Source organism: Solea senegalensis, unplaced genomic scaffold (genome assembly GCF_019176455.1).
Source record: "Solea senegalensis isolate Sse05_10M unplaced genomic scaffold, IFAPA_SoseM_1 scf7180000017313, whole genome shotgun sequence".
Lineage (NCBI taxonomy): Eukaryota > Metazoa > Chordata > Actinopteri > Pleuronectiformes > Soleidae > Solea > Solea senegalensis.
The window spans coordinates 1-25,319 of NW_025322336.1; the positions used below are offsets into that span (position 1 = coordinate 1).

A 25,319-nucleotide genomic window follows, 5' to 3' on the forward strand; every position below is an offset into this window, starting at 1 on the left:
TGTGTGTGTGTGTGTGTGTGTGTGTGTGTGTTGGTTTAAAGCTACAGTACGCAGGATAGAGAGAAACAGCTGATTGTTGATTCTCGTCGTTAAAATACTAAATATGAATTGATATGAAGGCTGTCTCTCCCAAGCCCCGCCTACCAAATATGAACGTATACCATGAACAATTTGAGGTCATCTCTGACAGGCTCCACCCACTTAGACATTTGTCTAAGTTAGTACGTTTTAATGAAATATGATATATAATAATTATATTGATAAATTGTTTACTTAGTTTATACGTTTTTTGGCTTCAGTTAATAATATGTTGGTGTTTTTTTGCTGTTTAATAACAAAAGAATATTTATGGCTTAGGGACAAATGTGAGGTTATATAACATTTTTTGGGAACAGAAAACTATTTTATTACTTTCTTATGACTTACTGCATTGTGTCCCTGTGAGAGTCGTGTTTTTGCCTTATTCGTCTTTTCCTCTGGACAGTCTCTTTGTCCCTCTGTCCCTCTGTCCTCTTGTCTTCCTCTTCTGACGTTCTACATTATTTTAAAAGGCTGTAAAAGTTTCCAGTGACTGAACGTCTTTAATAAGAAAAATGACTTTATTCGAGGTTTGTCTTCTGTTTTTGACTCTGAAGCATCTGAAAGTGTTTAGACAGATTGTTCATGGTGGAGCTGAGGCTTTGGCTTTGAACACAAGCTGGTTATGGTCCAGACACACACACACACACACGTACAGAGGAGCTAGCAGCTAAGCTAACATGAGTCAGCAGATTTGTTGTGTGTTGTCTCGAGGACACTTTAGCTCGTTGTGTCCTCTCTCCCAGTCTCAGCCTCACAAACCCTGCCAAACGTCTGTGTGTCCCTCCTCAGTCCCTGACAGTCAGAGACAAAGACGTGTCCTCCCTTCTCCTCGTCGTGCTTCTGTGGCCACGTTTCCTTTTATAAAGTGTGTGATGTGTTTAACGGCAGCTGTTTCTTTCTGTTTTGACTAAAACTCCGGAAAATGCTTTTAAGTTATGGGCTGAATAAGAATTATTAGAGGTTGTTGTTGGTCACCACTGCTCTTCTGAAGCCACCATCATGACTTTGAAACCACAAGTTTTGATGACAGGGTGGAGCTTGACACCAGCTGTCAATCACACCATAGCTACACCCTCAAACATCCCTGACGTTATCATCCATGGGACTCTAAAAGGACTAAAGTGGTGTTGTACGTAAACTCAGGAAAATGTTTGATGTTATGAATTAGGCCACATTCTGAGTCTGTAAAGGATGTATAGTCTCCTCCCACATTCAAGAGGCGGGACCAATCAGTACACATTTGGACAGACATACAACAATCAGAGCGGTGATCAGGATGACGTGCGCAGAGCGATAGAAACAGCGCACGACGCATATCACAGACCTGGTTTACTCGCGCGTCAGGGTCCAGTAGTAACCCACTTCACCATCGGGTGGCGATACAAGTGTCTGGACTTAGGGCATAGTAATCAGATCTTGTGTGTTTACTACCAAAGAAGAAGAGGATAAGACTAGTAGTGAGTGTTCAGCCCCCCGAGACTTGTCACCTCCTCACCTCCTCACTTCCTCCCTTCCTCACCTCCTTACCTCCTCACTTCCTCTCACCTCCGCCTCCTCGCTCTCTTCCTCCTCTCCCTTACCTCCTCCGCCTCTCTTCCTCACCTCCTTACCTCCCTCCCGCTTCCCTCTCCCCCTCACCTCCTCACCTCACTGCACTTCCCCTCCTTCCTCACCTCCCTTACCTCCTCACTTCCTCCCTCCACCTCCTTCCCACCTCCTCGCTTCCTCTCTTCCTCCTGCCCCTCCCTCCACCTCCCTCACTTCCTCACCTGCCACTTCTCACTTCCCTCACCTCCTCCCTCCCTCGCTTCCTCTCTTCCCTCCACCTCCCTCACCTCTCTTCCTCACCTCACCCCCTCCCTCACCCCTCACACCTCCTCACTTCTCCTCCTCACCTCCTCGCCTCCACTTCCTCCACCTCCTCCTTCCCTCCCACCAGCCCCTCTCATCTTTTGAGATCTGCTTGCATTCATGGCGACTACTTCACATTCTAACTGTAGCAGTTGGACAGACACAGGCAGACAGGCGAGACAGACAGACAGACGGCTGCTGCGTGTCTGCTCTAAAGACAAACGTATTTGGCTGATAGTTTCCTTTCTTTAAAGCAGATTCTGTCGTTTTGAATATCCGTCAACTCTGTCACAGAATTACAGGGCCGTGCGAAAAATGAAAATATCCGTATGATCAAAAACCACACTAAACATCACGTCACTTCAGTAAGATATGAGGAAAAAAAGATCTCAAAAACGTTTTGAGCTGAGTCATGTTGTGGATTATTTGTTCATGGAGCTTCATGTTGAAATGAAATGGCTGGTTTTTGAATAGAATGCAAATGTGTTGGTTTTGGTGGATCCTCAAAGACGTTGGTAACGGACATGAAGAAGTCTGTTTATCAGAGCTCAACCACAGTTCCTTAAAGAGTTGTAACTCGTTTCACGCACTAAAATCCATATTTATGTCAAACATCTACTGTCATCTAAGTCACATTCATCTTCAGGAGTTAGCTGCAGCAACTCCTGAAGATCCTCCAACGTGTTTAAAAGATAAAGAGAGAAGAAACTGGCTTGTCCCTCCGTCTGTTTCTGAGCTCATCTCCACCGCTGACAGATTTAGAAACAGAAATAGTCTTTTAATAAAAGTGCTGCAGCTGGAGAAGATGACGCATGAACAGAAAAGTACCTTTTGTTTTGCAGCCGACGCAGTGAAATCGTCCGAGGACGAAGAAGATGACGAGTCGTCGTCAGAGGAAAACAAACTCTCCAACGAGCTGTCGACGAGCAACGAAAAGCTTCAGCGTGAGACTTCATCTTCTCTCCGTCTCCTGTCACACTTCTGTGGGTAACTGATGTGTGGATCATCATCATGAACGACGCTCTCCTCTCTCTCTCCTCTCTCCTCTCTCTCCTCTCTCTCCTCTCTCTCTCTGCAGCGACGGCTCCTCAGTGGGTGATGCCAGAGAAGATGAAGAAGCAGCTCCACGCCGTTCCAGCCAGCAGCACCGTGAGGTTCCGGTGTCAGGCGTCTGGAAACCCTGTCCCGTCTCTGCGCTGGTATAAGAACGGGAAAGAGTTCAAGAAAGACCAGAGAATCGGAGGCTTTAAGGTGTGTGAGTGTGTCTGTGTGAAGAGAAACCAGCAGAGGCTGAAGCAGCTGTTTGAATGTGCTCCTCCCGCTCTGTCGTTCAGATCAGAGGACACATGTGGACTCTTATCATGGAGTCTGTGGTTCCGTCAGACAAAGGCAACTACACGTGTGTGGTGGAGAACCAGTACGGGAGCCTGAAACACACCTACCTGCTGGACGTGGTCGGTAAGAACAGTCCAAAAACAGTCCTTTCACACACTTTCACACACTCACACTCGTCAGTTTCAGTCTACGATGAAGTCTGTAAATCCCTCACTCTCACACACCAAACCTCAGAGAGAACATCAGTGATTTTAACATCACACACACAGGAGTTGTTGATCCACTGCTGCCTCCATCACTAAGTTCTAATGTCTTATTTTTTAACGTTCGGCAAGTCCCTTATTTAGCTTCAGTGACACAAAGTGTCCACACGAGGCAGCAGAGGACCAGCAGCTCCTGTGTCCCCGCAGCTAAAATCACTGATTTTCTCTATGAGGTTTGGTGTGGGAGAGTGAGTGGTTTACAGGCTTCCGTCTGTCTCACAGTGAGTCTTTTATTTAGCAGCTAAGTTTCAGTCCATGTTGTCCTCCTGTAATCTAAAATGATCTTGTCTCAGTGTCGTCTTCTTCCTGTCATTTCCAGAACGTTCTCCTCACAGACCGTTCCTGCAGGTCGGTCTGCCGGCTAACCAAACCGCCGCCGTCGGTGCCGACGTGCGGTTCGTGTGTCGCGTGTTCAGCGACCCGCAGCCTCACATCCAGTGGCTCAAACACATCACGGTCAACGGCAGCAGAGAGGGACCGGACGGACTGCCGTACGTCCTCGTCCTCAAGGTCAGCAAGTGTGAGGGAGTTATATGACATAAAGTGTTTAAAGTAACACGACAGAGGACACGTGATTGGTACAGAAACAGAGTACAGTGGTAGATTCAAATTTACAAATATGCACTTGTTTCTCATAAAATCTTTTATTTTGCTCGTATAAAATAAAAAGGCTGGAGTTTGTTTTGTCAGTAAATCAATAAACATTTTGGTCTAAAAGCCAAAAAGATTCTGTTTATGATCATAAGTGACTAAACAACCACGAATCATGTTTTAACTACTAACATAATATTTAAGTGATTGTGATTGTAGACGCTCTATTACTAAATATAATAATATTAACTTTTCTATTTAAATGTAAATACCCTGTTTTGGATAGAGTTAGACACAAAAAGAGTTCTTTAAACATAAAAAGACAGAAAAACCCACCAAAACAACGTAAAACACAGTAAAACCCACAAAAACACAGTAAAACCTACAAAAACACAGTAAAACACAGTAAAATCCACAAAAACCCACAAAAACACAGTAAAACACAGTAAAACCAACAAAAACACAGTAAAACCCACAAAAACACAGTAAAACCTACAAAAACAACGTAAAACACAGTAAAACCCATAAAAACACACATTAAAACCCAAAAACACGGTAACACACAGTAAACCCCACAAAACACAGTAAAACAGTAAAACCCACAAAACACGTAAAACCAGCAAAAACACAGTAAAACACAGTAAAACCCAGAAAACACAGTAAAACCTACAAAACACAGTCAAACACAGTAAAACCCACAAAAACACAGTAAAACACAGTAAAACCCACAAAAACACAGTAAAATCTACAAAATGATAGTAAACCCCACAAAAACACAGTAAAACCCACAAAACATGCAGTAAAATGCAGTAAAACCCTTAAAAACACAGTAAAACACAGTAAAACCACAAAAACACAGTAAAATCTACAAAATCATAGTAAACCCCACAAAACACAGTAAAAACCAATAAAAACACAGTAAAACAGTAAAACCCGCAAAAACACAGTAAAACCTACAAAAACACAGTAAAACACACAAAAACACCATAACACACAAAAACACCATAACACACAAAAACACCGTAAAACACAGTAAAACCTACAAAAACACAATAAAACCTACAAAAACACAATAAAACCTACAAAACACATTAAAACCCACAAAAACACAGTAAAACCTACAAAAACATAGTAAAACCTACAAAAACATAGTTAAACTTACAAAAACACAAAACCCACAAAACACAGTAAAACCTACAAAAACACAGTAAAACCCACAAAAACACAGTTAAACTTACAAAAACACAGTTAAACTTACAAAAATACAGTAAAACCCACAAAAACACAGTAAAACCTACACAAACATAGTAAAACCCACAAAAACACAGTTAAACTTACAAAAACACAGTTAAACTTACAAAAACACAGTAAAACACAGTAAAAGTGCTTTCTTACTTTATTTCTTCACTGATAAATGGGCTGAGTTCCAGCTTCTCTGGTTTCGTCCTCAGTCTGAACTCTTAAAGAATGTCAGTTGTATTTATTTATTAAATCAAAGTCAAACTAAAAGCATAAATAAGCAGCAGCACAGATCTCTGCTCTCACACTTGTTTGTCTGCAGCTGTGAGAGCAAGAACAACGACTGTTTCGTGTTTGTACTGCTGCTGTTTTACCTTTATTCTTTTATTATACACACACTAAAAACAGCTGTAACATCAGGAAATATTCAGTATTACAAGTTATTACGGTGACATGAATTCCCATGATTACATGCTGCTTCATGACATCATCAAACCAGGATCTTTTCGTTATTGTGTGCTTGTTCCGTGTCAGTCTGCAGGTTTGAACACGACAGATAAAGACATGGAGGTCCTGACTCTGAGGAACGTCTCCGCGGGCGACGCTGGCGAGTACACGTGTCTGGCGGGAAACTCCATCGGAGTCTCGTACCACTCGGCCTGGCTCACCGTCGTGGAAGGTGAGCGGAGATCAGGTTTTCTGTGTCCAGACAGAACTAGTCGATCGACAGTAGCACGGTTGCCTTGGTAACAGTGCAGGCGTAAAAACATGGTGTGTGTGGATGGAGGAGTGTCGAGTCATGGCTCGTTCACTATCAGTTATTATTCACCTATTATGATTTATTGTAATTTTTCTATTCCTCCTTAAACCAAAATTAAATCCGAACACACACACACACACACATATATATATATATCAGGAATATCAGTACAATATATATTTAACTAATTATTGATGGACCGACGCCCCGGGGTGTGTGTGTGTGTGTGTGTGTGGGGATGCAGGGAGAGGAGAAATGTCATATTAACACAAAATTGATTATATTGATACAAGCGATATTGTCCCGTGTTATATCTCGTTTAGAAATATATCGATATATATTCAAATATCGAGATATCGCCCAGCCCTAGTTGAAGAATATTTAACGTATCTCGTGTTTTTTTCTGTCCAGACTTTCAGAATCTTTGGTTAAATGTGTGTTTCCTGTGGTCACAGACCTGCATCCTTCACCCCTGCCTTCGCAGACGTACTTGGAGATCTTCCTCTACTGCCTCGGGTTCTTCATCGTCGTCGTCCTCACAGCCGCGGCGGTCGCCTGCAGACTCTGCTGCGTCCCGAAGAAGAGCGACTTCAGCGGTCAACTGTCCGTGCAGAAACTGGCCAAAAGTGTTCCTCTGAGGAGACAGGTAACACCTCCTCTGTTTCCTGTGTCCTATTTCCTTCATACAGACCAGTCACGTTCTTCTTCTTCTCTTGTGCGTCTGCAGGTGTCGGTGGACTCGTCGTCCTCTCTGCAGTCAGGGATGTGTTTGATGCGTCACTCTCGTCTCTCCAGTGCGGCGACCGCCGTCCTGGCAGGAGTGTCGGAGTACGAGCTTCCCTACGATCCCGTCTGGGAGCTGCCGCGAGATCGGTACGAAAAACTAAACTTTTCATTCATCGTACAAACTTTGATTTAACCAGGAAGTCAGGACGTGAACTCACGTCCAAGTTCACCACGTTACAGATGAGAAGTCGTATTTCAGGCTCGCTCTGGTTAGCATTAGCATTACATGTCAACAACAACATGACCACGGATTAAAAGTGAACTCAGGACAAGCTCAGACCTGGCAGAAGTATTAGTGCGTTCTATTTACCTCAGAAGTCGGAAGTGTTGGAGTTGGGAGTGACGTCACCGGTTCGTGAAGTTGTTTTCCGACTTTTCGTGGTAGAAATCCGACTTGAGGGAACATTTAGACTTGTGGAATGCACCAATAGACCACATGTTCCAGTCTTCTACTTCAGCCTTCCAGTTTGCAGGTTGAGAACCACCTGGAACTAAGAATGTACTGAGCAGCCACCAGGGGGCGACAAAGAACTCAGTTTGAATGGAAGTCTATGAGAAGATGAGCTTCTATGTTTTTATAACATCAGTGAACATCTTCCTGAGGAGTTGATCTCACTCCTCGTGAGACTCTCCAGCTCTTTAGTAAATTATCTTCACATTTGAAGTAAAAACCGCAACATTGTCAATAGTGTCGTCCAATCAGAGCCTGGATCTCAACTTGACTGTTCTGTGTGTGTGTGCGTGCGTGTGCGTGTGTGTGTGTGTGTGTCTTAGGCTAACGCTGGGGAAACCTCTGGGTGAAGGCTGCTTTGGTCAGGTGATGCTGGCCGAGGCTGTGGGAGTCGACAAGAACAAACCCACACGTCTCACCAAGGTGGCTGTGAAGATGCTCAAAGGTGAGAGAGAGAGGGGGTGGGGCGTTTAAAGCTATAGTATGTCACTTTTAAATGAAAAGAAAATGTCAGCTACATTCAAGTCATTTTTAAACGAGTTCTCTAAAATGTCTGATTTAGTCTCTCAGCTCCACACGACACAAGTCTTTCTCTCTGTGTTTCCATCTTGTGTCACCCGGCGACATCAGTAGCATTGCGCTAATAAAAGTGAGAAGACTGCCAACAGGTTAGAGTTTGTCTGAAAACACTGTCTCCGCCCGCCCCTGCTCTGCTGCTGTGGACACACAAACGCTCCCTCAGTCAGGGCTGATAGTTTTTGAGAATGACAGAGCCTGTTTTCACACAAAAGATGGAGCAAACAAATAAAGTTACATCGTTTCTGTTCACGACAAACAAACAGAGGCAGAGTAGTAACATGCGTTATTACAAGTAATAACACACGTTGTCCTCGTTGTCGTGTGCAGCCGACGCCACAGAGAAGGACCTGTCTGACCTGATCAGTGAGATGGAGATGATGAAGATGATCGGTAAACACAAGAACATCATCAACCTGCTGGGAGCCTGCACTCAGGACGGTGAGTCAGTCAGTCAGTGAGTCTGTGAGTCTGTGAGTCAGTGAGTCAGTCAGTCAGTCAGTCAGTCAGAGTCAGTCAGTCAGTCAGTCAGTCAGTGAGTTAATCAGTCAGTCAGTGAGTCAGTCAGTCAGTCAGTGAGTTAGTCAGTGAGTTTGTGTCAGTGAGTCTGTGAGTCTGTGAATCTGTGAATCTGTGAATCTGTGAGTCAGTGAGTGAGTCAGTCAGTCAGTCAGTCAGTCAGTGAGTTTGTCAGTCAGTGAGTCTGTGAGTCTGTAAGTGAGTCTGTGAGTGAGTGAGTCAGTCAGTCAGTCAGTGAGTCTGTGAGTCAGTGAGTCAGTGAGTCAGTGAGTCAGTCAGAGTGAGTCAGTCAGTCAGTCAGTCAGTCAGTGAGTCAGGAGTGAGTCTGTGAGTCTGTGAGTCAGTGAGTCAGTCAGTCAGTGAGTCAGTCAGTCAGTCAGTGAGTTAATCAGTCAGTCAGTGAGTCAGTCAGTCAGTCAGTGAGTTAGTCAGTGAGTTTGTCAGTCAGTGAGTCTGTGAGTCTGTGAGTCTGTGTGAATCTGTGAGTCAGTGAGTGAGTGAGTCAGTCAGTCAGTCAGTCAGTGAGTTTGTCAGTCAGTGAGTCTGTGAGTCAGTGAGTCTGTAAGTGAGTCTGTGAGTGAGTGAGTCAGTCAGTCAGTGAGTCTGTGAGTCAGTCAGTCAGTCAGTCAGTCAGTGAGTCAGTCAGTCAGTCAGTCAGTCAGTCAGTCAGTGAGTCAGTGAGTGAGTCAGTCAGTCAGTGAGTCAGTGAGTGAGTCAGTCAGTCAGTGAGTGAGTGAATGATTCAGTGAGTGATGTGATTCAGTGAGTGAATCACATTGCCGCACTACTCATACTCAGTTTTCTTTTGCTCACAGAGGCTCCATACTTTGGAATTCCCATCTTCATGTTGTTAAATTATCTTCATCCCTCAATACTTTTAAGTTAAGACTGAAAGCTTACCTGTTAAATCAAAGTTCCTAATAGTTTTTTTTTTTTTTTTCCAGTATATTTCCAGTATATTTGTCATTGGATCATTATCTCTTTACATGCTTATACACTCAGTTAAATACAATCATTTTATATTTATACATACCCATGTTTTTATTTCTGACTTCTTTGAGTGTCTGCTATAAAATGGCACTTGTATTGCTTCCTTTTTTGTTGTTATTTGTTGTTGCTTTCTTCTATTGTTGTTGTTGTTGATTTATCCTTTGAATGTGTATATTTCTTGGGGAGGTGCTTCTTATAAGCCCATGTAGGGTTTTTTTAACCTCTCCTGCACTTACTATTCTTCTTTAATTTCTGTTTTTTGTATTGTCGTTTTTTTTATGGTGCAAATAAATAAATACAAAAAATACAAATACAAATACAATACAAAATGTGTCAGTTCTGATGTGAATGAACGTGTGAATGGACCTTCACTTGCTGCCCTCTCAGGTCCTCTGTACGTGGTGGTGGAGTACGCCTCGCAGGGGAACCTCCGGGAGTACCTCCGCGCTCGGCGGCCGCTCGGACTGGAATACTGGAGTGGATCCAGGCAGACGACGCTGGGCAGCTTAGAGGTCAGAGAGCTGGTGTCCTGTGCCTACCAGGTAGCCAGAGGAATGGCGTACCTGGCTTCAAAGAAGGTCAGTCTATGTGGCTTTAAAAAGAATTATGGTCTAAGATTTTTTAGTTCAGGCCACAAACCCAGGTCAAGTATCAATGTATGAGAAAATGAAGACCTGGCAAAGAAAGAATAGGAGACACTGAAGACAAGTGTTACCAAAGTAAAACAGGAAACACAAAGAAAGCATGAATCCAGGGAGTTTGACGGGTCATGACAGTATGGAGTACAGATGTCAACACGGTTACGTGTCCTGAAAGCGTCTTCAGCCTCTCTATGACACATGCAAAGGTTTATCGGCAGAACTGCCCACAAGTGTGTTTGTACAAGTGTATAATAATCTTTTTACTAATGAAGATTTGTTAGGTTGTCGTAGACTTGTAATAAGACTATGATATTTACTTAAAGCTTCTACAACCAAACAGACAAACCAGCCAGAGCAGGCGTTGAAAGCATGTTGGTTTGTGAAGGTCACTGTAGTTCCATGTGTGTTTGTTTTACAACCTGCAGTCTCACCATTAGATGTCACTAATTCTTACCTCAGCTATTGCTTCCTGTTCAATGCTAACATTAACACTGTGATTAAAACTCTGTCTCCTCTGTCTCTGATGTCCAGTGTATCCACAGAGACCTGGCGGCCAGGAATGTCCTCGTCACGGAGGACAACGTGATGAAGATTGCAGACTTCGGTTTGGCCCGGGACATCCACCACATAGACTATTACAAGAAGACGACTAATGTAAGTCAACTTTTTACAAGAACATAGCATTAGCCTGTTAGCATTGGCAAGTTAAACATTGCACCTTAAATTAATAACCTAGCACAGTTCTATCAATAATCAACAAACACTCAAATATGGAAGAGACAACCTCGAGAAAGAAGGTAGCATTAACAAAGTTTAGACAACACCAGAAAGAAATTTGCAAAAAGGATGGAAATGACTGTAGTGAATACTTTTTTCCAGAAGAGGCATGAGCATAGGGTGACTTATAAGAGTGGAGGTAGGAGCACACAGGTAGACTACATCTTGTATAGACCATGTAATCTGAAGGAGATCAGTGACTGCAAAGTAGTGGAGGGTGAGAGTGTAGCAAGTCAGCATAGGATGGTGGTTTGCAGGAGGAATCTGGTGACAAGGAAGACGAAGAGGACAAAGACAGAACAAAGGACAATGTGGTGGAAGCTGAAAAGAGAGGACTGTTCTATGGTTTTCAGGGAGGAGTTGAGAAAGAATCTGGGTGGTCAGGGAGAGCTCCCAGATGACTGGACAACTAGCTAATGTAATCAGGGAGACAGGTAGGAGAGTACTTGGTGTGTCGTCAGGAAGGACAGTAGATAAGGAGACTTGGTGGTGGAATGGGGAAGTGCAGGAGTATATAAAGAGAAAGAGGTTAGCAAAGAAAAAGTGGGACACTGAGGAGACTGAAGAGAGCAGACAGGAGTACAGGGAGGTGCAGCACAAGGTCAAGGTAGAGGTCGCAAAGGCCAAACAACGGGCGTATGATGACTTGTATGCTAGGTTGGAAAGTAAGGAGGGAGAGAATGATTTATACAGGTTGGCAAAACAGAGAGATAGAGATGGGAAAGACGTCCAGCAGGTTCAGGTGATGAAGGACAGAGAGGGACATGTGTTGACAGGTGCCACAGAAGTAAAGGGAAGATGGAAAGAGCTAATGAATGAGGAAAATGAAAGAGAGCAAAGGGTAGAAGAGGTAACTACTGTGAACCATGAAGTAGCAGAGATTAGTAAAGATGAAGTGAGAGGATGAAGAATGGAAAGGCAGTTGGTCCTGATGATATACCTGTGGAGGTATGGAAGTGTCTAGGAGAGGAGGCAGTAGAGTTTCTGGGTTAGACTATTCAACAGGATCTTAGAGAGTGAGGGGATGCCTGAGGAATGGAGAAGAAGTGTGATGGTGCCCATTTTTAAGAATAAGGGAGATGTAACTGTAGAGGAATAAAGTTGATGAGCCATACAATGAAGTTATGGGAAAGAGTAGTGGAAACTAGACTGAGAGCAGAAGTCAGCATTTGTGAGCAACAGTATGGTTTCATGCCTAGAAAGAGTACTACAGATGCAGTATTTGCTTTAAGAATGCTGCTAGACAAATACAGAGAAGGTCAGAGGGAGCTGCATTGTGTCTTTGTAGATCTGGAAAAAGAGAGAGGAACTATGGTACTGTATGAGGAAGTCTGGAGTGAGACTGGTGCAGGACATGTATGCCAACTGTAAGACAGTGGTGAGGTGTGCTGTAGGTGTGACAGAGAAGTTCAAGGTGGAGGCGGGACTACATCAGGGTTCGAGTCCCTTCTTGTTTGCGGTGGTGATGGACAGACTGACAGATGAGGTTAGACAGGAATCTCCATGGACTATGATGTTTGCAGATGACATTGTGATCTGTGGTGAGAGCAGAGACCAGGTGGAGGAAAAGCTCCAGAGGTGGAGATATGCTCTAGAAAGGAGAGTAATGAAGGTTAGTCACAGCAAGACAGAATATATATGTGTGTGAATGAGAGGAACCCAAGTGGAACCATGAGGCTACAGGGAGTGGAGATAAAGAAGATGGAGGATTTGAAGTATTTAGGGTCAACAGTCCAGAGCAGTGGACATTGTGGAAAAGAGGTGAAGAAACATGTTCAAGCTGGTTGGAATGGGTGGAGAAAAGTGTCAGGGGTAATAATGTGTGATAAAAGAGTATCAGCCAGAATGAAAGGAAAGATATACAAGACAATGGTGAGACCAGTGATGCTGTATGGTCTAGAGACAGTGGCACTGAGGAAAAGACAGGAAGCAGAGCTGGAGGTAGCAGAGATGAAGATGTTGAGGTTCTCTTTGGGAGTGACGAAGATGGATAGGATCAGGAATGAGTCAATCAGAGGAACAGCACATGTTATATGTTTTCGAGATAAGGTCAGAGAGGCCAGAATGAGATGGTTTGGTCATGTACAGAGGAGGGATAGTGAGTATATTGGTAGAAGGATGCTGGGGTTGGAACTGCCAGGCAGGAGGTCTAGAGGAAGACCAAAGAGAAGGTTTATGGATGTAGTGAAAGAGGACATGAAGTTAGTTGGTGTGAGAGAGGGGGATACAGAGAACAGGGTGAGATGGAGGAGGTTGGTTCACTGTGGCGACCCCTGAAGGGAGCAGCCCAAAGGAAAAGAAGAAGAAGAAGAAGAAGACAACGCTAGGAAGAAGGTAGCATTAACAAAGTTTAGACAATGCTAGAAAGAAGGTAGCATTAGCTTAAATTTAGACAACGATAGAAAGAAGGTAGCATTAGCAAAGTTTAGACAATGCTAGAAAGAAGGTAGCATTAGCTAAGTTTAGACAACGATAGAAGAAGGTAGCATTAGCAAAGTTTAGACAATGCTAGAAAGAAGGTAGCATTAGCAAAGTTTAGACAACACTAGACAGAAGGTAGCATTAGCAAAGTTTAGACAACACCAGACAGAAGGTAGCATTAGCAAAGTTAAGACAACGTTTGGAAAAAAGGTAGCATTAGCAAAGTTAAGATGTTGAACAACAGTTGAGAGTGGAACTTTTTTGGTACGTTCCATTTACCTCAGAAGTCGGTAGTCAGATTTGGGGCGTAACATCATCTCTGAGGAAAAAAACAAGGACGCAAAAACATCTCCGGCTAGCCGCTGTTAGCAAACTGTTAGTAAAACCTGTTTTGACTGTTAGAAAAACCAGTCGATAACAACAATCAACAAGATATTTTGTAAACACAAACGGTGTAGCAACACGTCCACAGATAAAAATTGAACAATACTACGTTTATGAGTGATTTATTGTGAAACAAACAAGACAAAAGTGTGATTAACTGTTAAAGTGACAGCCATTTAGAGTCCTACGTAGACTCTTAAGTGTCCTTCTAAGTGCCTGATCAGATTAGCAGATGTACTGACACAGCAGCGCCACATACTGGAGAGACCAGAAAACAGAACGCGTCAGGTGACATGTACGTGTTTCCACAGGGTCGCCTGCCGGTGAAGTGGATGGCACCTGAGGCTTTGTTTGACCGGATCTACACTCACCAGAGCGACGTGTGAGTGATGAGGCTTCAGTTCATCAGATTCACTCACTGAGTGATGAACGTGTGATAAAGCTGTTGTGTTTACTGTGTTTACTGTGTGTTCAGGTGGTCGTTCGGCGTGCTGCTGTGGGAGATCTTCACCCTCGGTGGATCTCCTTACCCTGGAGTTCCTGTGGAGGAGCTGTTCAAGCTGCTGAAGGAAGGTCATCGCATGGAGAAACCAGCCACCTGCACACAGGAACTGTGAGTTCACACGTTCACCTTCACTGTAAAAAACAAAACCCCAAGGACTTGTGATGCAGCCTGAGACCTGCACCTCTTCCCGTTTTATTTTGGTAGTCTGTTGTCCCGTTTCCTGCTTGTGTGATTACATCTTTGTTCGTCTATAAATTATTTCCCCGATTCATTTCTTCCACAAAATGTCAGAAAATGTCTTGTTTTTGTCCACAAACACAAAATGATTCAGTTCGAATTATTTCTTTGTTTTATGAAGCAAATCAGAAAATATTCACATTTAAGAAGCTGAAAAATGACTTTGAGAGTGTTTGAGCATCTGTTTGTGTGTGTGTGTGCGTGTGTGCATGTGTGCGTGTGTGTGTTCCTCAGGTACCTGATGATGAGAGACTGCTGGCACGCCGTCCCTTCTCGCAGGCCGATGTTCCAGCAGCTGGTGGAAGATTTAGATCGTACACTTTCTCTCATGGCGAATCAGGTCAGTGACGGAGAACATCAGTGAACGTGTTTCATGTTTGTAGAATTCATGTTTGAGTTCTGAGGTTTTATTATGTTTTAATCCAGTTGTTTACATGTAAATGTAGAGTATTTTTTACAAGTATTTACAGTAAATGTACAAATATATAATGAGTACAAACGTTGTTTTAAAGGTACTTTATTGACAGAGAGCTTTATTTTATAACATTGTTATAAAAGTGCCTAGATTTAAAGAGTTCATACATTTTACTACTGTTGTTAGTTTGTGTCTCTGAGCTCCAGCTCCAGATCAGACTCCTGATCCGTGTCTTGTCTCCGTGTCTTCAGGAGTACCTGGACCTGGCCGTCCCTCTGATCCAGTATTCTTCTGTGGTCTCGTTCGCTCCGGTTCGTTCCTGCAGCTCCACATAATCGTGGTGGGCGCTTTTTTTCACTTCCTGCGTCGCCTTCATCCGCTTCCTGTTTCCTGTGGCGGCGACGGTGGCAGTGGTAGCGCTGATGGCGGCGTTGGTCCCAGACGAAGCCGCGTCAGACGCAGCAGAGACGAGAAAGTTCACTGATGAAGATGAAGATGAAGAACACGGACTGAGCTGCTCGTTCAGCCTGAGAGACAGAGACGTGAGCTGAGCTCCTGCTCACACACAGCTGTGCTTCACTGTTATTAGTGTGAATATTATTGTAAATAATAGTTATTTTATGTCTTTTTATGTAAAACAAAAATGCATTTCTGTGAAAAAACGTCACGGAAGAAAATTTTTTTTAAAAAAAGGGAAAAATAGAATAAAAAAGAATTTATAAAATACTCAAAATTCAGTCACTTTAATTTATAGATCTAACATTTGTGTATTTTATTCATTCATTCAGTCGTTTCTGTGGTTAATTCTCGTGCTGCAAATAATTATTATTTTCCTAATCAATTAACTTGTCAACTGTATTTTTCTATTTTATAGATGATTTGGTTTAATAATTGCACGACAATGGTCACAAATGTTAAATGTTTGTGTTTCCCACTCGTTTTATATCTACAAACCAAAGATATTCAGTTTGAAACCAGAACATATTTACATTTCAGAAGCTGAGATTTGGAAAACTATGACTCAAAATGATTAAAAGATTATTAAAATAGTTGCCTGTTCATTTATCAATCAATCACTGATTGTGATTGATAAATAAATGAACAACTGATTGATTGTTTTTTTTTTGCAACTGTACAATTTATTTCATGTATTTGTTGCGTCAGGTTTGGTCGACTCGCTCGTGTAAAGTCACCAAACGTGACGTCAGTGTCCAACGTTGCACTTTTTTCCAGCTGTTTTCAGTTACACAAACAAACTGTTCATTATGACAATTAACAGCATTAAAATCCTCGTCTCTCTTTTCGTGTGTGTATGTGTGTGTGTTCACGGATTTAGAAAACACTACAACATCTCAGAAAACACTTTTATATTTCAGAAAATGCTTCCAAGAGAATGCTGCAGTATTTTTGAAAATGCTTGTATGTTTTAGAGAATGCTACAATATTTCAGAAAACGTTACATTTACTGCTTCTGTTTTAGTAAACGCTTCCACATCTTCAGGGCCACCGTACATCACAGTATGAGCTGAGTTTTCTGTTATGTTCAGGAATCTGAGTCCAAAAAAAATGGATGAACACTCTATAACACATCTATTTCAAGTCTGTAAACCACTCACTCTCCCACAGTGATTTTAGCTGTGGGGACACAGGAGCTGCTGGTCCTCTGCTGCCTCGTGTGGTCACTTTGTGTCACTGAGGTCAATCTGAATGAAGGATTTTAAATGCTGAAGTCATAAAATAATCAACAACTGTGTGTGTGATGTTAAAATCACTGATTTTCTGAATGGACTTTGGTGTGGGAGAGTGAGTGAAGTGTGAAGTTTTTTGTTTTTTTACTGAAACCATGCAATAAATGTGTCTCTTTATTATAAACGAGTCTGCGTAAGTGAGACAGTTTGCAGGGTTGTGTGTTTGCTGCTCCTGACAGAGAACTAAGACATGTTCTAAAGTTTAGATATTTGGCAAAAAGAAAAGGTGACAGAGAGAGAAATTTCCTATTGATCAACCCCAGTATGTGAAGACTCGGGACTGTGTATCCGACATGGCTGTCTGCAGTACAGGGGCCCCACAGGGAACGGTTCTGGCTCCATTCCTCTTCTGTACACTGCAGACTTCTACTGCTCCCCCTCCTGTCACCTGCAGAAGGTCTTTGATTACTCTGCAAGTGTCAGCCTCATCACAGATGATGACGACAAGGAGAACTCGTACAGAACTTTGTGGACTGGTCCCTGCAGAACCGCATCCAGATTAACGTGGGGAAAACTAAGGAACTGGTGGTGGATTTCTGCAGGAAACAACACTCACATTGAGATGGTAACATCTTACAAATACCTGGGTGTTCACATAAACAATGAACTGGAAAGAGCTGCACCGAATGTGAAGTTAAAAATGTCAGAGCAATAAAGAGATTGGAAGGAGAGACCAACTTGACTCAACTTTATAAAAAGAAAAAAAATCCAAAAACATGTGGTCCATTTCTTATCGTAATCTTAGGTCTTAGCAGACATGCTTCCCTGGAAAAATGTGCAAATTTTGTTGGTGTTGAGGTATAATTCTCACTTTGGCTGAAAGAGACTGAGACTTCAACACAGCCACCCTTGCGGCTCTCTCCTACGCCTACTCCTTCTCCCACACACCGAGATCCACTGGAAGAGGTGGCGGGACAGGTCTGCTCATCAACCCCAACTGGACTTTCACTCTTTACCCACTGCCACACTTCTCTTCACAGTCATTTGAATTTCATGCTGTAACTATAACTCACCCAGTAAAACTAATCATCTACCGTCCACCACGCCCAACTCACTGGCTTCCTGTAGCTGCTCGCATCTGCTTCAAGACTCTAGTGCTTGCTTTCCATGCTACAAACGGATCCAGTCCAGCCTACATCCAGGACATGATCAAAACCTACACCCCAGCCCGCCCACTCCGCTCTGCATCAGCAAACCGGCTCGCTGCCCCCTCACTTAGAGGATCGCAGAGGCATTTGCAGAACTCAAGACTGTTCAATGTCCTTGCCCCCATCGACATCTGGACAGCGGAAAGCCTCCAGAAACACATTTCTATGTGACATGACTAAAAACACATTTCTTCCGACTCTACCTCGACTAAGACGACGACAAAAAAAACCCCTTGCTTATACATCGCACTTATGACGAGCACTTTAAAGTTTGGCTTACTTGAAGCTCTTACTTACATCTAGCTCTTGTTTTTACCCAGATGTTTAAATGCACTTATTGTAAGTCGCTTTGGATAAAAGCGTCTGCTAAATGACATGTAATGTAATGTAAAAGAGGTCCCACATTCAAAATCCCACACAAAACATTCACTGAACTATTGCAACCATAAATCCTCATCAATGTAAGTCCTTTGGGACTGAGGTGGAATTGCAGGTTTGCAGATGTAGACTCAAAAGCTCTGTGACCCATACGAGTCTGCTGACGAGTATGTCTCACCTAAAATCTGTAACAGGACACCTACATAGAATATTTTGTATTTCTAGAGGCTCGTTGGTCTAGGGGTATGATTCTCGCTTTGGGTGAGACAGGGCCCGGGTTCAAATCCTGGACGAGCCCTGTATAGGTGTGGTCCAACTGTAACTTTTTCGTGATTTGCGGTACTATTCTTGCAATGGCCGTGAAAGGTCCTGGGTTCAAATCGCAGAAAAGTCTTTCACACAGCAGTGTTTCAACCATGAAACCAGAACAGTCTTTGCCAAATGTACTGAATGTGACGGAACTGGTATCTGAAGCTGAGCTGGATTTTCCTAAACGCATCATAGCTCCGTGGACCTGCTCTAGTGTGTCATCAGCCAATCAAAATGTGATATCATAGTGACAGAACGCCCTAGGCCCAGCGATGTGTCTGCTGCTAGCCCCCAGTGATGTCATCAACGACGTTTGAACCTTTGGCGGGTTTTGAAGTAAACTATGATCACTGCATTAACACCACTGATCCATCATGTTTCTGATCTCCTTCGTGTGCACTTTTCACGGCAATCGTTTGGAGAAAAGAAGGAAATTATTTCAAGAGGAAGACCTACACCGGTACAGCATTTACGGTAGTTGGAGTGTTAACTTAACAAACTCAAGATTTTTTTTTCAATTTGAAATGTACTTGTGCAAATAAACAAAAGAAAATACTCCTACTGGCTCTCTGTCTTTTTGCCCTCCTGTGTCCTAGAAAGTAAGCCCATTGTGGTTCTTGTCCCCTTGTTGAGAACTACAGTTTTTGTTTAGAAACAATAACATGTTCACATTTTTCCCTTTTAGTGAACTTCTCTTCTTACTTACTAACTGACCTGCCTTGGAACACTGCTGGTACAGAAGTCGCAATTATGGTCAGGTGTTTTTTGCAAGCTTGCTCAGAGAGGGGAATGTTACCTGATTTGTTTTCCACCAAAGAAGTGGGTCTCCATCCCGTGGTATTTGCTTCTCTTCTGTGTACTGGCGCATTTCAATAAGTGCATCAATTCCAGATGTCCGATGTTCCTGCGATGCAAGGACTTGGGAGTTGAATTCAGCCCATATCCCACCTTTTGCTGCAGGTGAGCTTGAGGTAGTTGCAGGAGCAGCAGGAGCAGCTGCTGAGACAGAGCTGGTGGCATAACTTGTGCTTGGTTCAGGAGCTGAGGTCTGGTTCACTGCCTGCATTTCAGTGATCAGTCATTTATTCACAGCTTCAACCTTTGCCATGTCACGGAACCCAGGGTTTTTAAATCTTGTGTCCAGGCATGTTTCTCTGTTGATATCTCTTTTGTGACTTCTTCGAATGGTCTCAGGGCATCAATGGAGAGACTAACCATGGACCAATCTTCCTCACTCAAGCACAGTGAGCTCTTTCTACAAACACAAAGTACTCTAGTAACAGCTTAATTTTGCTCAAGTAGTCTCTCAAACATGACTTCAACTGACTGTATCAATTTGTGTTCTGGTAACTTCAGTTGTTTCTGAGTTTCTTTGAGCCTCTTTGCTGCTCTTGTGTTGTGGTGAAAGGAAGCTAGAATAGCACTACATTTCCGCTGGATGTCAAGATCAGGGAGAGCCTTAATGGAGTCTTTTACCACTAAGTTCAAGGTGTGCGCAAAACATGGATAATGTGCCCAACATGTACAGCAGCAACCATATTGCCACCATTATTTGTGATTACAGCATGAACTTGGGCAATTATGCCCCATTCATCAGTGATTCTTTTTAGTTCTGAGCAAATGTTGTCAGCACTATGTTTTCCTGAAAATCTACTGGTTTCTAAGACATATGCTTGCATTTGCCAGTTCTCATCAATGACATGGCATGAGACAGTTAAATACGCCTCTGTAGCTCTTGATGTCCACCTATCAGTTGTGAGGACAACACTATTTGCAGCATCCAGACCTTTTTTCACTTTTGAGCGACACTCTTCATACAGTGCTGTTATTTTCTCTCCCATTAAATAGTTCCTACTTAGAATCTTGTAGTGATTATCAAGTGTCTTTACAAAATTCCTAAAACCCTCATCTTCAACCACAGACAAAGGTTGTAAATCGTTAACGATCATTTCAGCAAGACTCCTTGTGATATCCATAGCTCTTTGGGAATCCCCTAGGTGAAATAAAAAAATATTGAGTCATAACCTTATAACCTGTCACCATGTGCTTAGCCTAAACATAGGAATACTAATGTTCCTTTGACAGTTAACATAAAAGATTTATTCAGAAATATTGATATTTCAGGTTTGAGGCATAGCTAGCTTTCCACATTTATGTTTTAAAAATGACAATTTGAATAGCTTTTATGCATGATTACATGCAATTTACAGACATTGTTGATCTTGGCAGCTATCAGTTTATTGTGTTATGTTATATTTATGAATTACAGTTTATGTATGCAGTGGCATGGCCACCCTACTCACTGTACCTTGCACATGTTTAAAATAAAAACATGAATATATGAACCTGTGTATGATTTGAATATCTTAGTATTGAATGCACAATAACGAGGTACATTTATACATGGCACTATAGGACCAGTTTAAAATAAAACACAATTTTATACAATATATATAAGAAGGGGGTCCCTACTCCATCTCTCCATCAGTTTGGGGGTCCTTGGCTTGGAAAACGTTGAAGACCCCTGCCCTATGTGACTGTCTGAATAGTCTATTAGTCAGTTCAGTCTGCTAAACCAATTAAACCAACCAATTACACTGAAAAATAACATTAGCCTATATAATGCAGGAGATGACTAAATCTTACTTTCACTTCACTATAAGCTACCTGGATATTGTTGCCCATGCTGAAAAGCCTCTGCAAGGCACCTCTGTCTCTGTGCTGGGGGTCTGCTTTCCCTCTTTTCTTCCTTCTGTTGGCTCTGCAGCTCAGAGTTCTGGTTGGGGTGTGTTTTCATGTGCTTATATAAGTTTGTGGTGTTGCCACAGTATCTAATTTGTTTCTTGCAAACATTGCAGGTTGCAGTGGTTTGATTTACAGCTGTAAAAAACCTCCAAATGGCGCTCCTCTTCCGCTCTGCCATCACACAGCCACAAAAGTGCGCTTGAGTGAAGTGAGAGAAGAGCAGTGTTGTACGGCCAGTCAATCACTCTGTAAATGCCTGGAGTTGTACAGAAGAGAAACTGAAACTTAAGAATCGATCTCATCACACAAGTATCGATCAATACCCAATACCAACGTATTGATACGTGCAAAGTTCACGGCTTGTTGTTCTAGGGGCATGATTCTCAGAGGTCCTGGGTTCAGGTGCAACTGTAACGTTTGAGATGGCCAGAGTTTTCTGGGTTCAAATCGCAGAATAGTCTTTCACAGCAGTGTTTCAACATACTGAATGTGACAGTATAATGTTGGGGCAGTTTTGTTGGACAATATTAACTAAATGAATAGCAAAGAAAATGGTTGTGGTTAACTGACGTGAATTTAAAATGCAGTAAGTGCTATTTGTTGGGGTCGTGTTGCTGATTTTAACAAGTCCATATTTGATCTATTTCTCTACGGTGGCTACATTCACAAGGCGTACAATCATGTGGTCTGCTTCGAAATGTTTCGTTTTAAAAGAACAACAGTGTTGTTTCAAGATAGTGATACAAGACGGAGCATGTTGGGAGTGGCTACACTCCAATATAAGATTGGCATGGTTGTGGAAGCAAATCCACTGGAGCTGGACACACCACAGAAGATGCTACAAAAAGATCACCTGGACCCAAAGAAAAGTCATGGGTAGAGTTATTTTGATGTCACCCATTTCAGTGCTGCCTTGTTTCTGTATATTGTTGGGGCAGTTTTGTTGGACAATATCAACTGAATGAATAGCAAAGAAAATGGTTCCAACTCAGATCACTTCAGATGGAACCACTCATGATTCTCGACTTCATAAGTGCTTCTCTTTGGGGTGGTCTTGGTTGTGATGTGATCTGCAGTCAAACAGTCTAAATGAACTCTCCTGAAATCCAATGTGGAATTCAAATATGTATTACCAGCATTACCCTTACACAAGCACAGACTTGAATTTAAAATGCAGTAAGTGCTATTTGTTGGGGTAGTGTTGGTGATTTTTGAGGTCATATTGGATAACATAATGATATAACACAACCTCTGACATTTCTTGTAAGTCTTACCCTAACTTTAGCATTGACTTGGGTGTTTTTTTCAGTAAGTGCTACTTGTTGGGGCAGTTTTGTTGGACAATATCAACTGAATGAATAGCAGAGAAAATGGTTGTGAGCTTCCAACTCGGATCACTTCAGATGGAACCACTCATGATTCTGGACTTCATAAGTGCTTCTCTTTGGGGTTGTCTTGGTTGTGATGGGTTCTGCAGTGGAAAGCTCTGAATGAACTATCCCAAAATCCAATGTGGAGCTCAAATATTCATCACCAACATTACCCTTACACAAGCACTGACGTGAATTTAAAATGCAGTAAGTGCTATATTGTTGGGGTCGTGTTGCTGATTTTAACAAGTCCATATTCGATCTATTTCTCTACGGTGGCTACATTCACAAGGCATACAATCATGTGGTATGCTTCGAAATGTTTAGTTTTAAAAGAGCAACTGTGTTGTTTCAAGATAGTGATACATTTGCAATTAAACTGTAGAATGAAAGGCAGTCAAATGAGCAATTGGAGTCTCATCAAGTACCAAGAGACCTGCATGAATTGAAGATGATGGTTGTCTCTTAGTGGAGGTGTGGTCCTTTCTTTTACCAACATTTATCAAGGCCATTGAAACTTCATGAAAAAGTAGGCGGAGCATGTTGGGAGTGGCTACACAAGATTGGCATGGTTGTGGAAGCAAATCCACTGGAGCTGGACACACCACAGAAGATGCTACAAAAAGATCACCTGGACCCAAAGAAAAGTCATGGGTAGAGTTATTTTGATGTCACCCATTTCAGTGCTGCCTTGTTTCTGTATATTGTTGGGGCAGTTTTGTTGGACAATATCAACTGAATGAATAGCAAAGAAAATGGTTCCAACTCAGATCACTTCAGATGGAACCACTCATGATTCTCGACTTCATAAGTGCTTCTCTTTGGGGTTGTCTTGGTTGTGATGTGATTTGCAGTCAAACAGTCTAAATGAACTCTCCTGAAATCCAATGTGGAATTCAAATATGTATCACCAGCATTACCCTTACACAAGCACAGACTTGAATTTAAAATGCAGTAAGTGCTATTTGTTGGGGTAGTGTTGGTGATTTTTTGAGGTCATATTTGTGTAAGTTCAGAGGGCAATCCTCTTGGATAAAATAATGATATAACACAACCTCTGACATTTCTTGTAAGTCTGTACAATTACCCTAACTTTAGCATTGACTTGGGTGTTTTTTTCAGTAAGTGCTACTTGTTGGGGCAGTTTTGTTGGACAATATCAACTGAATGAATAGCAGAGAAAATGGTTGTGAGCTTCCAACTCGGATGACTTCAGATGGAACCACTCAGGATTCTGGACTTCATAAGTGCTTCTCTTTGGGGTTGTCTTGGTTGTGATGGGTTCTGCAGTGGAAAGCTCTGAATGAACTATCCCAAAATCCAATGTGGAGCTCAAATATTCATCACCAACATTACCCTTACACAAGCACTGACATGAATTTAAAATGCAGTAAGTGCTATTTGTTGGGGTCATGTTGCTGATTTTAACAAGTCCATATTCGATCTATTTCTCTACAGTGGCTACATTCACAAGGCATACAATCATGTGGTATGCTTTGAAATGTTTAGTTTTAAAAGAGCAACTGTGTTGTTTCAAGATGGTGATACATTTGCAATTAAACTGTACCATCTGTGAATGAAAGGCAGTCAAATGAGCAATTCGAGTCTCATCAAGTACTAAGAGACCTGCATGAATTGAAGATGATGGTTGTCTCTTAGTGGAGGTGTGGTTCTGCAGTGGAAAGCTCTGAATGAACTATCCCAAAATCCAATGTGGAGCTCAAATATTCATCACCAACATTACCCTTACACAAGCACTGACATGAATTTAAAATGCAGTAAGTGCTATTTGTTGGGGTCGTGTTGCTGATTTTAACAAGTCCATATTCGATCTATTTCTCTATGATGGCTACATTCACAAGGCATACAATCATGTGGTATGCTTCGAAATGTTTAGTTTTAAAAGAGCAACTGTGTTGTTTCAAGATGGTGATACATTTGCAATTAAACTGTACCATCTGTGAATAAAAGGCAGTCAAATGAGCAATTGGAGTCTCATCAAGTACTAAGAGACCTGCATGAATTGAAGATGATGGTTGTCTCTTAGTGGAGGTGTGGTCCTTTCTTTTACCAACATTTATCAAGGCCATTGAAACTTCATGAAAAAGTAGGCGGAGCATGTTGGGAGTGGCTACACTCCAATATAAGATTGGCATGGTTGTGGAAGCAAATCCACTGGAGCTGGACACACCACAGAAGATGCTACAAAAAGATCACCTGGACCCAAAGAAAAGTCATGGGTAGAGTTATTTTGATGTCACCCATTTCAGTGCTGCCTTGTTTCTGTATATTGTTGGGGCAGTTTTGTTGGACAATATCAACTGAATGAATAGCAAAGAAAATGGTTCCAACTCAGATCACTTCAGATGGAACCACTCATGATTCTCGACTTCATAAGTGCTTCTCTTTGGTGGTTGTCTTGGTTGTGATGTGATCTGCAGTCAAACAGTCTAAATGAACTCTCCTGAAATCCAATGTGGAATTATAATATGTATCACCAGCATTACCCTTACACAAGCACAGACTTGAATTTAAAATGCAGTAAGTGCTATTTGTTGGGGTAGTGTTGGTGATTTTTGAGGTCATATTGGATAACATAATGATATAACACAACCTCTGACATTTCTTGTAAATCTGTAAAATTACCCTAACTTTAGCATTGACTTGGGTGTTTTTTTCAGTAAGTGCTACTTGTTGGGGCAGTTTTGTTGGACAATATCAACTGAATGAATAGCAGAGAAAATGGTTGTGAGCTTCCAACTCGGATGACTTCAGATGGAACCACTCATGATTCTGGAC

General features: G+C 42.2%; 1 protein-coding gene across 1 annotated transcript; it reads left to right on the top strand.

Moving 5' to 3' along the window:
- The first annotated feature begins 2,814 nt into the window (after positions 1–2,814).
- LOC122764198 (fibroblast growth factor receptor 1-A-like) lies at positions 2,815–14,282 on the top strand. The gene is made up of 13 exons (XM_044018509.1): positions 2,815–2,876; positions 3,011–3,183; positions 3,267–3,390; positions 3,850–4,040; positions 5,895–6,039; positions 6,576–6,766; positions 6,848–6,993; positions 7,681–7,802; positions 8,264–8,374; positions 9,830–10,020; positions 10,615–10,737; positions 13,977–14,047; positions 14,141–14,282. The coding sequence occupies exons 2-13, from the start codon at positions 3,031–3,033 to the stop codon at positions 14,280–14,282; spliced, it is 1,710 nt and encodes a 569-aa protein (XP_043874444.1). The 5' UTR covers positions 2,815–2,876; positions 3,011–3,030.
- The last annotated feature ends 11,037 nt before the right edge of the window (positions 14,283–25,319 follow it).